The 13082-nt window shown below is 41.1% G+C and overlaps 1 protein-coding gene across 1 annotated transcript in view; it reads left to right on the plus strand.

Moving 5' to 3' along the window:
- Positions 1-956: 956 nt before the first annotated feature.
- Positions 957-13082, plus strand: part of LOC101147715 (zinc finger protein 729) — a 36015-nt gene continuing 23889 nt past the window's right edge. The window contains exon 1 of the mRNA XM_019014857.4: positions 957-1108. Within this exon, the coding sequence (XP_018870402.2) occupies positions 1079-1108 (30 nt within the window). The 5' untranslated portion in view covers positions 957-1078. The remainder of the gene's footprint in view (positions 1109-13082) is intronic.

Below are 13082 nucleotides of genomic sequence, written 5' to 3' on the forward strand. Positions count from 1 at the left end.
GCCTGGAATGTGGCTGGTCTAAACTGTGATGTGCTGGAAAGGTAAAATACAGAGTTAGTTTCAAAGATGAAGTTCCAAAAAATATCTACACTTCATTTATAATTTACATTTTGCTTACATATTAAAATGATAATATTTTGGATATACTGGGTTAATTAAATTGCTACAATAAATACCACATTTTTTGTTTGTTTTTCTTTTTAAAGTTTGGCTACTAGAAAATTTAAAATTCACATGTAGCTCACATTTTATTTCAGAGGATTGCCTTCTTTTAAAATCTCAGGCAATCTGATGAAAAAAATAGAAGTCAGGGAGGTCATAAAATCAGAAATTTTTAGATAATTTTTATTATATTCTTTTCATTTGTGTATAACCATATAATACATTATTTATGAAAGAATATGACCTTATACAAAAGGTTAAATGCAAATACCCTCTGGGGTTGGCCTGGCTTACTTAGCTCAGGGAAGAAGCCCTGCCTGAAAAGGCTGCAGCCTAGACTGTCACTCTTTACTTTTTTTTTGGGGGGGGGGACAGACTGTCTCTCTGTCACCCACGCTGGAGTGCAGTGCTGCGATCTCGGCTCACTGCAACCTCCGCCTCCCGAGTTCAAGCGATTCTCGTGCCTCAGCCTCCGGAGTAGCTGGGATTACGGGCGCCCGCCACCACGTCTGGCTAATTTTTATTTTTAGTAGAGACGAGGTTTTGCCATGTTGTCCAGGCTGGTCTCCAACTCCCGACCTCTGGTGATCCACTCGCTTGGGCTTCCCTCCCAAAGTGCTGGGATTGCAGGCGCGAGCCACCGCGCGACCTATCAGTCTTCATTCTGTCCAGCATCTGATCACATTTTTTGTCACTCAGGATCTGAGGAGGCGGGGATTTAAGAATTATCCAATCAGAGACTCTGGGCTGGGAACCGTCCAATCAGGCATGCAGCTGGAACGGAAAGGCGGCATCCGAGATGTGGCGGGGCCGTTGTTTCTCGTTGTAGCCGCAGTTCCCGGTCTCGTCTTCACTGCTGTGTGTCCTCAGCCTCTGTGACCCTGTAACCTGCGGTATTGGAAGATCCTCAGCTAACATGCCAGGTGCCCCCGGCAGCCTAGAAATGGTAAGAGTGCCGGGTCCGACATCCCGAGAAGGGGAAGGGGCTGATTGGAACCGGTGGGAAGTGGCTGTGGCGGGACTCAGGCCTCCCCGTAGTCAGCTCCACAATCTGCACCTGGAGTTCTTCTTGCCCATCTCGGCCTCAGTCTCCTTCAGCCATAAGATGGCGGCTGCGCTGACTGCGGGACCCTGGGCGACTTGTCTCCTCCATGCGCTGTGACTCTGCCCTGGCCTGGAGCCCTCTCTGGGCCGCTCTGCACCCGCGTGGCCGCGTCTCTCCCAAATTGTGCAGAGACCACGGGAGGGGCATCAGGGGAGAATCCTGACTCCGGATGCGGGTTCTTGAATGGGAAGAGCTTTGGTCCAGTGAGGTTTCCAGTCCCTCTTTTCTTCTATTAAAAATTTATGGCAGTCACCACTAAAATAATAAGTAATTTAATCAAAGTGATTCAAAAATTGTAGAGCACCCAGCTATGGTTTGTAGTTTATGGTGTATGGAAGGGATTTGACGGAAAGATTTTTTTAAGGTGCACAATGAAGAAAACCAAATTCGGTAATTGGTTATGTACAGTTACGTAGTTTCTCAGTTTGTACAATCAAGATGGAAATTTCCCGTTTATATAATCAGAGGTTAATTGTAGTTTATAGTTGGTTAAGCCTGAGTTTTGTTTCCCCCAATGTATAATTTACAAAAAAAAATGCACTTGAATTAGATTTTTTTTTTTTTCTTTTTTTGAGACGGAGTTTTGCTCTTGTTGCCCAGGCTGGAGTGCAATAGCGCGATCTCCTCTCGGTGCAACGTCCGCCTCCCGGGTTCAAGCGATTCTCCTACCTCAGCTTCCTGAGTAGCTGGGATTACAGGCATGTGCCACCACGCCGGGCTAATTTTTTATTTTTAGTAGAGACGGCAGTTTCTCCATTTTGGTCAGGCTGGTCTCGAACTCCTGACCTCAGGTGATCCGTCCTCCTCGGCCTCCTAAAGTGCTGGGTTTACAGGTGTGAGCCGCTGCGCTTGGCCGAATTAGATTTTTTAAAAAGTAGATATCAGGGACTAGAGCCACCTCAGTCTAATTGCCTGCCACTTAATTATTCTTAATTATTTTCACACTCCTCAGAGGACTGATTTTTTTCCCTTGCATTTTTTACAGGTATCCCAAGGAGAGTATTATGTGTACTCCCAAACCCCCATTCCTGCAGCCTATCTCTGGCTTGCAGTAAAATATAAAATTTCCAGTTCATTGTTACCTTCCCAAATGTCAATTTTTTCCTCTCTGATTCACATTACTATTTGTCCTTTTTTTTTTTTTGAGATGGAGTCTCGCTCTGTTGCCCAGCCTGGAGTGTGGTGTCCTGATCTTGGCTCACCGCAACCTCCGCCTCCCGGGTTCAAGCAATTCTCCTGCCTCAGCCTCCCGAGTAGCTGGGACTACAGGCGTGTGCCAACATGCCTGGCTAATTTTTGTATTTTTAGTAGAGACAGAGTTTCACTATGTTGGCCAGGCTGGTCTCGAACTCCTGACCTTGTGATCTGCCCGCCTCAGCCTCCCAAAGTGCTGGGATTACAGGCGTGAGTCACCATGCCCACCCTACTATTTGTCCTTTAGTGTACATTTTTGATACCATGTTTTAATTATTTTTTAACAAAGCATTGGATGGCACTTTTCCTAATATTTGTTTTCTGTTTGTAAATATTTCCCATGAGAAGAAAGCAAAAAATTATCCCCTGACACTGCGTTGTAAAAAATCTTTGGACTGTTTTTTTTTTTTTTTTTTTTTTTCCTCCTAGGCCCACAGATTTTATCAGAATGTTTCGGGGTAAATGTTTTCCTTTGGAAACTTTATGGAGTGATGTGTTTTCAGCCATTCTTCAGATTTTTTTCCTGGTCCTGGGTTTCAGTACTGTCTGGGAATTAACTAAAATACCCCCCATGGCTATGTCTGCTAGAGTGTCTAGTGAATATCAGCTCCTGGCCATTTTCTCCCATGGGACAATCTGAGGTATGGAGTGTAGCCTTTCAGGGAAGCAGGCGGATGCCCTGGAATTGAGAGGAATCTCCTGGCATACTCTTCCTTTGAAAAGCTAACCCTTGAGACATTAAGATTGTCTTCACCCAACCCAGCTTCCAATTCTTGAAGACCCAACCCAGCTTCCATTTCTTGCTGGTCAGCCAATCAGTTGCTGGTATTGCAGGAAAAGCATTGAAATAATTTCTGCCCCCTGCATTCTCTAAGGGGGCAAAACAATAGGGAAAGAAATATAATGAAAAAATAGTGAAAGAAAAATAGTGAGAATCTTTGAAATCAAAAATAATATCCCAAAAGAAAAAAAAAACTGATCCAGTGAGATGGTGTAAGAACTTGCAAAGTAAAATACACCTGGGGCACTCACTGGGGCTTAATTCAGAGTCTCCTGAGAAGGGGTTATTGGGCACTTAAGTGAGCAGAATGGAGTGAGAGAATCTCTCAAGTGATTGGATGGCCTGATTGAAACATGAGTCAGACACATCTGTACCTTGAAAAGATTTGGTCGCTTATTTTGACCTCAGTTTTTTAACTGTGAATTGCATTTTGTTAGTAGGGATTGAAAGAAAGATAAGAAAATATTTACCAAGGGCAAAAAAGAGATGGATTTCAGAATAAAATTAATATTTAATTATATATTCCATTTGTTTTTTTTTGTTTTTTTTTTTGAGACCAAGTCTCACTCTGTCGCCCAGACTGGAGTGCAGTGGCGCAATCTCTGCTCACTGCAACCTCCATCTCCCAGGTTCAAGTGATTCTTCTGCCTCAGCCTCCTGACTAGCTGGGACTACAGGCGCCCGCCACCACACCCGGCTAATTTTTTGTATTTTTAGTAGAGATGGGGTTTCACCGTGTTAGCCAGGATGGTCTCGATCTCCTGACCTTGTGATCCACCCGCCTCAGCCTCCCAAAGTGCTGGTATTACAGGCGTGAGCCACTGCGCCCGGCAAAAATTTTTATTTACTCTTTTCTCAGAATGAGTTTAGGAATTTTCTCTGGTTTGTTTTTTATGGCTGGGTGTTTTTAAACAATTTCAAGGCTTCACTTTTAGAATGCTATCAGAGAAAAAAATAGGCAAAATCTCTCTTCCATTTTGGCTTCAGAAAATGCACCCATTTCCGCAAGAAAATATGGTAGGTAATTGATGAGTTATGTAGATTCATGAAAACATCAGTTCCTCTTTTTGCAGGGTAAATTTGTAACCGTGAATATCTCTATTCTATCTCCTGTTATATTGCTGTCTGAGTTTCATGCTAAATTTTATGAGCTGAAACTTTGTACCCTCTAGAAATGTTCCCATATGACTAATTGTTTACTACATGATTTTTAATGGAAATAGTAAAATAATACATTTATTGTCTGAAAGGAATAGATACTTTTGCTTATCTTACTGAGACATAAAATGTAAGCACCTTAAAATTTTCTTCCCTTACATGTACACTGTGTTAGAGTAATTCTGCTGAATTTTTCAAACACTTACTTTCAAAAACCACATGAATAACTCTGACATGAAAATTAAAGCCTGAGCCCAGTGACTCTAAGCTAAGGCTAATACTGAACCTGCAAAAGGAAGTTATTAAAGGACCACTTAGTTTTTTCTGGGGAGTCTTCTCTGCAGATATTCCAGCCTGCTCACCCCAGCCATGGAAGATGCCTTTATCCTGAGAGAAACTACATAGCCTTGGAAAGTTGGGGACCCACAGCCAGATGCAGTTAAGGTTAAGATGAAAGGGGATTGGGAGGGTCTTACTGAAGATGAAATTGTTATTGTTTTGTGGTAGTTTCTAGACTTTGTAAAGTAAAACATAGTTAGATTTATGTTGGAAAAAGAATTGAATTCCAAAAGAGTATTGCAAGAGGAGGAAGTACCAACTCTGAGATCTTCAAGGATTGCAAAGTTTAGGCAGACAAGGGCCTTGTTTCATATGGAAGAGCAAACAGTATTAGGAGGTGGGAGGGGATGGCAAATGGAGGGTGAAAGAATGAGATTTTAGATCAGAGAATGTTTTACCCTGAAGTCATCATGTTCTTAGGAACTACATAAAATGGGGTTGTATGTTGACTCAGACTGAGGGTAGTTCAAAGTTCAGAAACCTGTTGAAAGGAAATAAACTTAAGTAATGTTTGATTAACAAGTATTCTAGGTTGACCACTGAAAACAAATTCAGCTGATTTATTTATTTTTTTTAATGAGAAAAAAGAGACAGTGTGCAGAGTCTGTGTCTGGCTATGTGACAGGTAAGAAAAGAGCACCATCTAAGTCATAATGGGAAGGGTGTTTCTTTCTGACTTTTCCTGGATTGTATCTTTTCTAATAAACTGATAAATGTAACTAGGATGTTTTCCTGAGTTCTGTGAGTAGCTGTATAATATTACTGAACTTGAAGAAGGTTATGAGAGTCCCCAGTTTTTAAACGGTAGCTCAGAAACAGATGGGTCTATGGGGTTTGTGACTGACATCTGCAGTAAGAACAATGTTGTGAGACTGAGCCCTGAATCAGGGTCTGTGCTGACTCTGAGTGGTGTCAGAATTCAAATGTTAGGCAATGAGTTGGTGTTGGAGAATTGCTTGGTGTTTACCAAGCTCTACAAATTTGGTTCCAGATAAAAGATATCACAGAGGCCTGGTCTGGAATGGATCTCTGGGTGTCTGGGAATGAGAGGCTCTGCTTTTCTCTACACAGGCCGTCACACTGCCCATTATCCTGTGATTTCAGATCTCCTCCCGGGGTGAGAGAGGATAAAAACTTAGAGGAAAAAAGTTCTGATAACAGACCCCCTTTTTCCACTGCTGCCACCACAGGATTCCCACCTTCTTACAAACATATCCACTAGACATTGACTTGTCCACACCCCTCATAGGACTAGGTACCACCCTCAGCAATTTCACTACGGCATTTTTGATCCTAGTGTTCCTTGCCAAAAACTCACAAAAGTGTCTATAAGTCTCCTGGCATATCCCAACCCCCAGACACTGAATCTGCAGCAGCAACCTGTTTTCTCCACCAACCTGGGGTTCTGGACAACCTGTTCATAATCTCGTCTGCCTGCATGGACCCAGAAATTAATCAGAGTAGAGTCACACCTGGGCCACTATCTGTAGCACAAACCAGTCCTTCCACCTGCATTGCCCTCTCCCCAACCCATAAAGTTCTTTTATGTTTTTTTTGTTTTTGTTTTTGAGACAGTTTCACTCTTGTCACCCAGGCTAGAGTGCAGTGGCACGATCTCGGCTCACTGCAACCTCAGCCTCCTGGTTTCAAGCAATTCTCCTGCCTCAGCCTCCTGAGAAGCTGGGACTACAGGTGGCTGCCACCAAGCCCCGCTAATTTTTGTATTTTTAGTAGAGACGGAGTTTCACCGTGTTGGCCAGGATGGTCTCAAACTCCTGATCTCGTGATCCACCCACCTCAGCCTCTCAAAGTGCTGGGATTACAGGTGTGAGCCACTGTGCCCAGCCAGCGAGTTTTTTGTTTTAACTTTTATTTTTGATTCAGGGGTACATGTGCAGGTTTGTTACATAGGTGAAATTGTGTCGGGGGGTTGGTGTGCAGATTATTTTGTCATTGAGGTATTAAGCACAGCACCACACAGGTATTATTTTTCTGATCCTCTTTGTCCTCCATCCTCCACCCTTAACTAGAACTCAGTGTCTGTTGTTCCCCTCTTTGTGTCCATGTGTTATTATTTAGCTCTTACTAATAAATGAGAACATGCATTTGGTTTTCTCTTTCTGCATTAGTTTTCTAAGGATAATGGTCTCCAGCTCCATCCATGTTGCTGCAAATGACATAATCTTGTTCGCTTTTTATGGCAACACAGTATTCCATGATGTTTATGTACCATATTTTGTTTTCATTAAATCTTTTATTTTATTTATTTTTGGAGACTGGGTCTCACTCTGTCACCTAGGCTGGAGTATAGTGGCATGATCTCAGCTTACTGCAGCCTCAACCTCCGGGGCTCAAGCAATTCTTCTACCTCAGCCCCCAAGTAGCTGGGACTATAGGTGTGTGCCACCAAGCCCAGCTAATTTTTCTTGTATTTTTTGTTGAGACGGGGTTTTTCCATGTTTAGGCCTGTCTTGAACTCCTGAGCTCAGGCAATTCACCTGCCTCAGACTCCCAGAGTGCTGGAACTACAGGCATGAGCCACCACACCTTATCATACCATATTTTCTTTATTTAGTTTACCATTGATAGGCATTTAGGTTGATTCCATGTCTTTGCTATTGTGAATAGTGCCGCAATGAACATATATGTGCATGAAGGGGTGGGTTGCCCCTCCACACCTGTGGGTGTTTCTCATAAGGTGGAACGAGAGACTTGGGAAAGAAAAAGACACAGAGACAAAGTATAGAGAAAGAAATAAGGGGACCCGGGGAACCAGCATTCAGCATATGGAGGATCCCGCCAGCCTCTGAGTTCCTTTAGTATTTATAGATCATTCGTGGGTGTTTCTCCGAGAGGTGGATGTGTCAGGGTCACAAGACAATTGTGGGGAGAGGGTCAGCAGACAAACACGTGAACAAAGGTCTTTGCATCATAGACAAGGTAAAGGATTAAGTGCTGTGCTTTTAGATATGCATACACATAAACATCTCAATGCTTTACAAAGCAGTATTGCTGCCCGCATGTCCCGCCTCCAGCCCTAAGGCGGTTTTTCCCTATCTCAGTAGATAGAACGTACAATCGGGTTTTATACCGAGACATTCCATTGCCCAGGGATGGGCAGGAGACAGATGCCTTCCTCTTGTCTCAACTGCAAGAGGCATGCCTTCCTTTTATACTAATCCTCCTCAGCACAGACCCTTTACGGGTGTCGGGCTGGGGGACGGTCAGGTCTTTCCCTTCCCACGAGGCCATATTTCAGACTATCACATGGGGAGAAACCTTGGACAATACCTGGCTTTCCTAGGCAGAGGTCCCTGCGGCTTTCCACAGTTTTTGTGTCCCTGGGTACTTGAGATTAGGGAGTGGTGATGACTCTTAAGGAGCATGCTGCCTTCAAGCATCTGTTTAACAAAGCACATCTTGCACCGCCCTTAATCCATTTAACCCTGAGTTTGACACAGCACATGTTTCAGAGAGCACGGGGTTGGGGGTAAGGTCACAGAATCTCAAGGCAGAAGTATTTTTCTTAGTACATAACAAAATGGAGTCTCCTATGTCTACTTCCTTCTACACAGACACAGTGACAATCTGATCTCTCTTGCTTTTCCCCACAGTGCAGGTGTCTTTATGACAGAATAATTTATATTTTATTGGGTATATACCCAATTATGAGGTTGTTGGGTCAAATGGTAATTCTGTTTTTAGTTCTGTGAGGAATCGCCACACTGCTTTTCACAATGGTTGAAGTAATTTACACTCATGCCAGCAGCACATAGCCTTTTCTCTGGAACCTTGCCAGCATGTTATTTTTTGACTTTGTAATAATAGCCATCTTGACTGGTGTGAGATGGAATCTCGTTGTGGTTTTTTCTTTGCATTTCTCTAGTCATGAGTATTTTTTTCACATGCTTGTTAGCCACATATATATCTTATTTTGAAAAACATTTGTTCGTGTATTTTGTCTACCTTTTTTTTTTATAATTGAGATGAAGTCTCACTCTGTCGCCCAGGCTAAAGTGCACTGGCATAATCTCAGAAAACAGCAACCTTCACCTCCTGGGTTCAAGCGATTCTCCTGCCTCAGCCTCCTGAGTGGATGGAATTACAGGGACTCGCCACCATGCCCTGCTAATTTTTGTATTTTTAGTAGAGACAAGGTTTAACCTTGTTGGCCAGGCTGGTCTCAAACTCCTGACCTCAAGTGCTCTTTCCTCCTTGGCCTCCCAAGGTGCTGGGATTACAGGCGTGAGCCACCACTCCTAGCCTTTTGTCTATCTTTTTTTTTTTTTTTTTTTGAGACAGAGTTTCGCTCTTGTTTCCCAGGCTGGAGTGCAATGGTGTGATCTCGGCTCACTGCAACCTCCGCCTCCTGGTTTCAAGAGATTCTCCTGCCTCAGCCTCCTGAGTAGCTGGAATTACAGGTGTCCACCACCACACCTGGCTAATTTTTTGTATTTTTAGTAAAGACAGGGTTTCATCATGTTGGCCAGGCTGATCTCAAACTCCTGACCTCAGGTGATCCACCTGTCTTGGCCTCTGAGAGTGCTGGGATTACAGGCATAAGCCACGGAGCCCGGCCACCTTTTATCTACTTTTTAAGGAGGTCATTTGTTTGTTTCTTGTAAACAAGTTTTTTATGGATTCTGGATATTAGACCTTTGTCAAAAGCATAGTTTGGAAATATTTTATTTTATTCTATAGGTTTTGTGTTTACTCTATTGATGGTTTCCATTGCTGTGAAGAAGATATTTAGTTTAATTAGGTCCCATTTGTCAATTGTTGCTGCTGCCATTACTTTTGGTATTTTCATCATAAAATCTTTGTTAGTTCCCATGTCTAGAATGGTATTTTCTAGGTTATATTTAAGGGTTTTTTATAATTTTAAGTTTTACATTTAAGGCTTTAATTCATCTTGAGTTGATTTTTGTATATGATGTAAGGAAGGGGTCCAGTTTCAATTTTCTACACAGTGCTAGGTTGTTATCCCAGCACCATTTATTAAATAGGGAATTCTCCCCACATTCCTCTTGTTAGTTTTGTCAAAGATCAGTTGGTTATAGGAGTGTGGCATTATTTCTGGGCTTTCTCTTCTGTTGCATTGGTCTGTGAGTCTGTTTCTTGTACCAGTATTATGCGGCTTTGGTTACTGTAGCCCTGTTGTATAATTTGAAGTCAGGTAATGTAATGCCTCCAGCTTTGTTCTTTTTGCTTAGGATTGCCTTGGCTACTCGGGCTCTTTTTTACTTCCATATGAATTTTAACATAGTTTTCTATAGTTCTGTTAAGAATGTTTTTGGTAGTTTAATAAGAATAGCATTAAATCATTTCTTTTTTTGGGCATTATGGCCATTTTAATCATTTTGATCTTTTCTACCTATGAGCATAGAATAGTTTTCCATTTATTTGTGTTATCTCGGACTTTTTTTTTCTTTTTCTTTTTCTTTCTTTTTTTGAGTCCGAGTCTCACTCTGTCACCCAGGCTGGAGTGCAATGGCACAGTCTTAGCTCACCACAACCTCTGCCTCCTGGGTTCAAGCTATTCTCCTGCCTCAGCCTCCTGAATAGCTGGGATTACAGGTGCCTACCACCATGCCCAGGTAATTTTTGTGTTTTTAGTAGAGATGGAGTTTTACTGTGTTGGCCAGGCTGGTTTCGATCTCCTGACCTCAAATGACCCACCCGGCTCGGCTTCCCAAAGTGCTGAGATTACAGGCATGAGCTACCGTGCCCGGCCGTCTGTGACTCTTTAAGCAGTGTTTTGTGATTCTTGACATAGAGATCTTTCACTTCTCTGGTCAGGTGTACTCCTAGATATTTGTATGTGTGTGTGTGTCAGTTGTGAAGGGGATTGTGTTTTTGATTTGGCTTTTGGCTTGAATGTTGTTAATATACAGAGATTCTGCCAATTTTTATACATTTATTTTGTATTCTGAAATTTTGCTGAAGTGATTTGTCAGTTTAAAGAGCTTTTCTGCAGAGACTGTAGGGTTTTCTAGATACAGAATTATGTCATCTGCAAACAGGGATAGTTTGACTTTCTTTCTTCCTGTTTGAATGCCTTTTATTTTATCTCTTGTCTGATTGCTCTGGCCAGGACTTGCAATTCTGTTAAATAGGAGTGGTGAGAGAAGGTATGCCAGTTTTCTTTTTTTTTTTTGAGACAGTCGCTCTGTCGCCCAGGCTGGAGTGCAGTGGCGCAATCTTCTCCGCTCACTGCAAGCTCCGCCTCCCGTGTTCACGCCATTCTCCTGCTTCAGCCTCCCGAGTAGCTGGGGCTACAGGCGCGCACCACTACGCCCGGCTGATTTTTTGTATTTTTACTGGAGACGGGGTTTCACCGTGTTAGCCAGGATGGTCTCGATCTCCTGACCTCGTGATCCGCCCGTCTCGGCCTCCCAAAGTGCTGGGATTACAGGCGTGAGCCACCGCACCCAGTCGATATGCCAGTTTTCAAAGATAAATGCTTTCAGCTTCTATCCATTCAGTATGTTTACTTTGGGCTTGTTATAGACAACTCATTATTTTGAAGTGTGTACTTTGAATGCCTAGTTTGTTGAGGATTTTAAACATGAAGGCTGATAAATTTTATTGAAATCTTTTTCTGCATCTATTGAGATAATTTTTTTGGTTTTTATCTTTAATTCTCTTTATGTGATGAATAACATTTATTAATTGTTGCATGTTGAACCAACCTTGCATCTCAGGGATAAAGCCTACTTGATCATAGTGGAGTAGCTTCTTAATGTGCTGCTGGATTTGGTTTGCCAGCATTTTGTTGAGGATTTTTTCATCAATGTTTATCAGGAATATTGGCCTGAAGTTTTCTATTATTTGTTTTATCTCTGCCAGGTTTTGGCATCAGAATGTTGCTGTTTGTATATAACGAGCTGAGGAGGAGTCCCTTCTTCTCAATTTTGGAATAGTTTTATTAGAACGGTTCAGACTCTTCATTTTACATCTGGTTGAATTCAGCTGTAAATTTGTCTAATCCTGGGCTTTATTTTGGTTGGTAGGCTATTTATTACTTATTCAATTTTGGAATTTGTTATTGGTCTATTCAGGAATTTAGTTTCTTTTTTGTTCAGTCTTTGGAGAATGTATTTGTCTAGAAATTTATGTATTTCTATTAGGTTTTTTAGTTTGTGTGCAGACAGGTGTTCATAGTAGACTTCAATAGTTATTTGTATTTTTATGGGGTCAGTGATAATTTCTCTTTTGTCATTAACTGTTTATTTGAATCTTCTCTTTATTCTTCATTAATCTAGCTATTTACCTTATTTATTTATTTCAAAGATTTATCTCTTGGATTTCTTGTTCTTTTGTATAGTTTTCATATCTAAATCTTCAGTTCTGATCTTATTTATTTTTTTTGTCTGCTGATAGCTTAGGAGTTGCTTTGCTCTTGCTTCTCTCCTTCTTTTATTTATGATGTTAGGTTGTTAAATTGAGATGTTTTTGATGTGACCATTTAATGCTATTAATTTCCCTGTTAACACTGCCTTAGCTGTGTTGCAGAGATTCTGGTATGTTGTATCTTTGTTTCAAAAACTTTTAAATTTCCACCTTAATTTTATTATTTACCCAAAAGTCATTCAAGTGCAGGTTGTTTAATTTCCATGTGATTGTATGGTTTCAAGTGGTTTTCTATGTATTGAATTGTAATTTTATCAAGCTGTGGTCTTTGTGATTGGTATGGTTTGAGGATTTTTGAATTTGCTGGGGATTGTTTTATTTCTGATTGTATGGTCAATTTGAGAGTACGTGCCATGTGGTGATGAGAAGAATGTTTTTAGATGGAGAGTTCTGTAGATGTCTACTAGGACTCTTTGGTCAAGTGCTGAATTTAGGTTTAAATATTTTTGTTTGTTTTCTGCCTCAGTAATCTGTCTAATAGTATCTGTGAGGTCTTTTAGCCTCCTAATATTGTTGTGTCAGAATCTACATCTCTTCTTAGGTCTCTAAGAACTTTTTTTATTTACGTGTACCAATATGTTTTTTATAACACCTTTTTCTCTTCTGTTTTTTTTTTCTCATAAGCATATTTTCAAGTGCACACAATGTGCCCAAGGATACTCCTTAGATTTTCAATGTCTGCTGAAATTCAGATGTCCGAGAATTTAAGAATATATCAAAAGACCTGGCTTTTGTAGGAGAAAATACAAATTAGAAATAAGAGGATTTATTCTCCTACCGGAAAATAAGAAAATATATTTTGCTTATCTTTTTTAAAGCATTTAGATTTTATGTAGATATTTTTCTCTACTTTTTTGAACTATATATAAATCATATTAAAACAAAATGAACCTCATCATTCTTTGTGACTCAGGATTCTTTTTATTTAGA

Source organism: Gorilla gorilla, chromosome 20 (genome assembly GCF_029281585.2).
Source record: "Gorilla gorilla gorilla isolate KB3781 chromosome 20, NHGRI_mGorGor1-v2.1_pri, whole genome shotgun sequence".
Classification (NCBI taxonomy): Eukaryota; Metazoa; Chordata; class Mammalia; order Primates; family Hominidae; genus Gorilla; species Gorilla gorilla.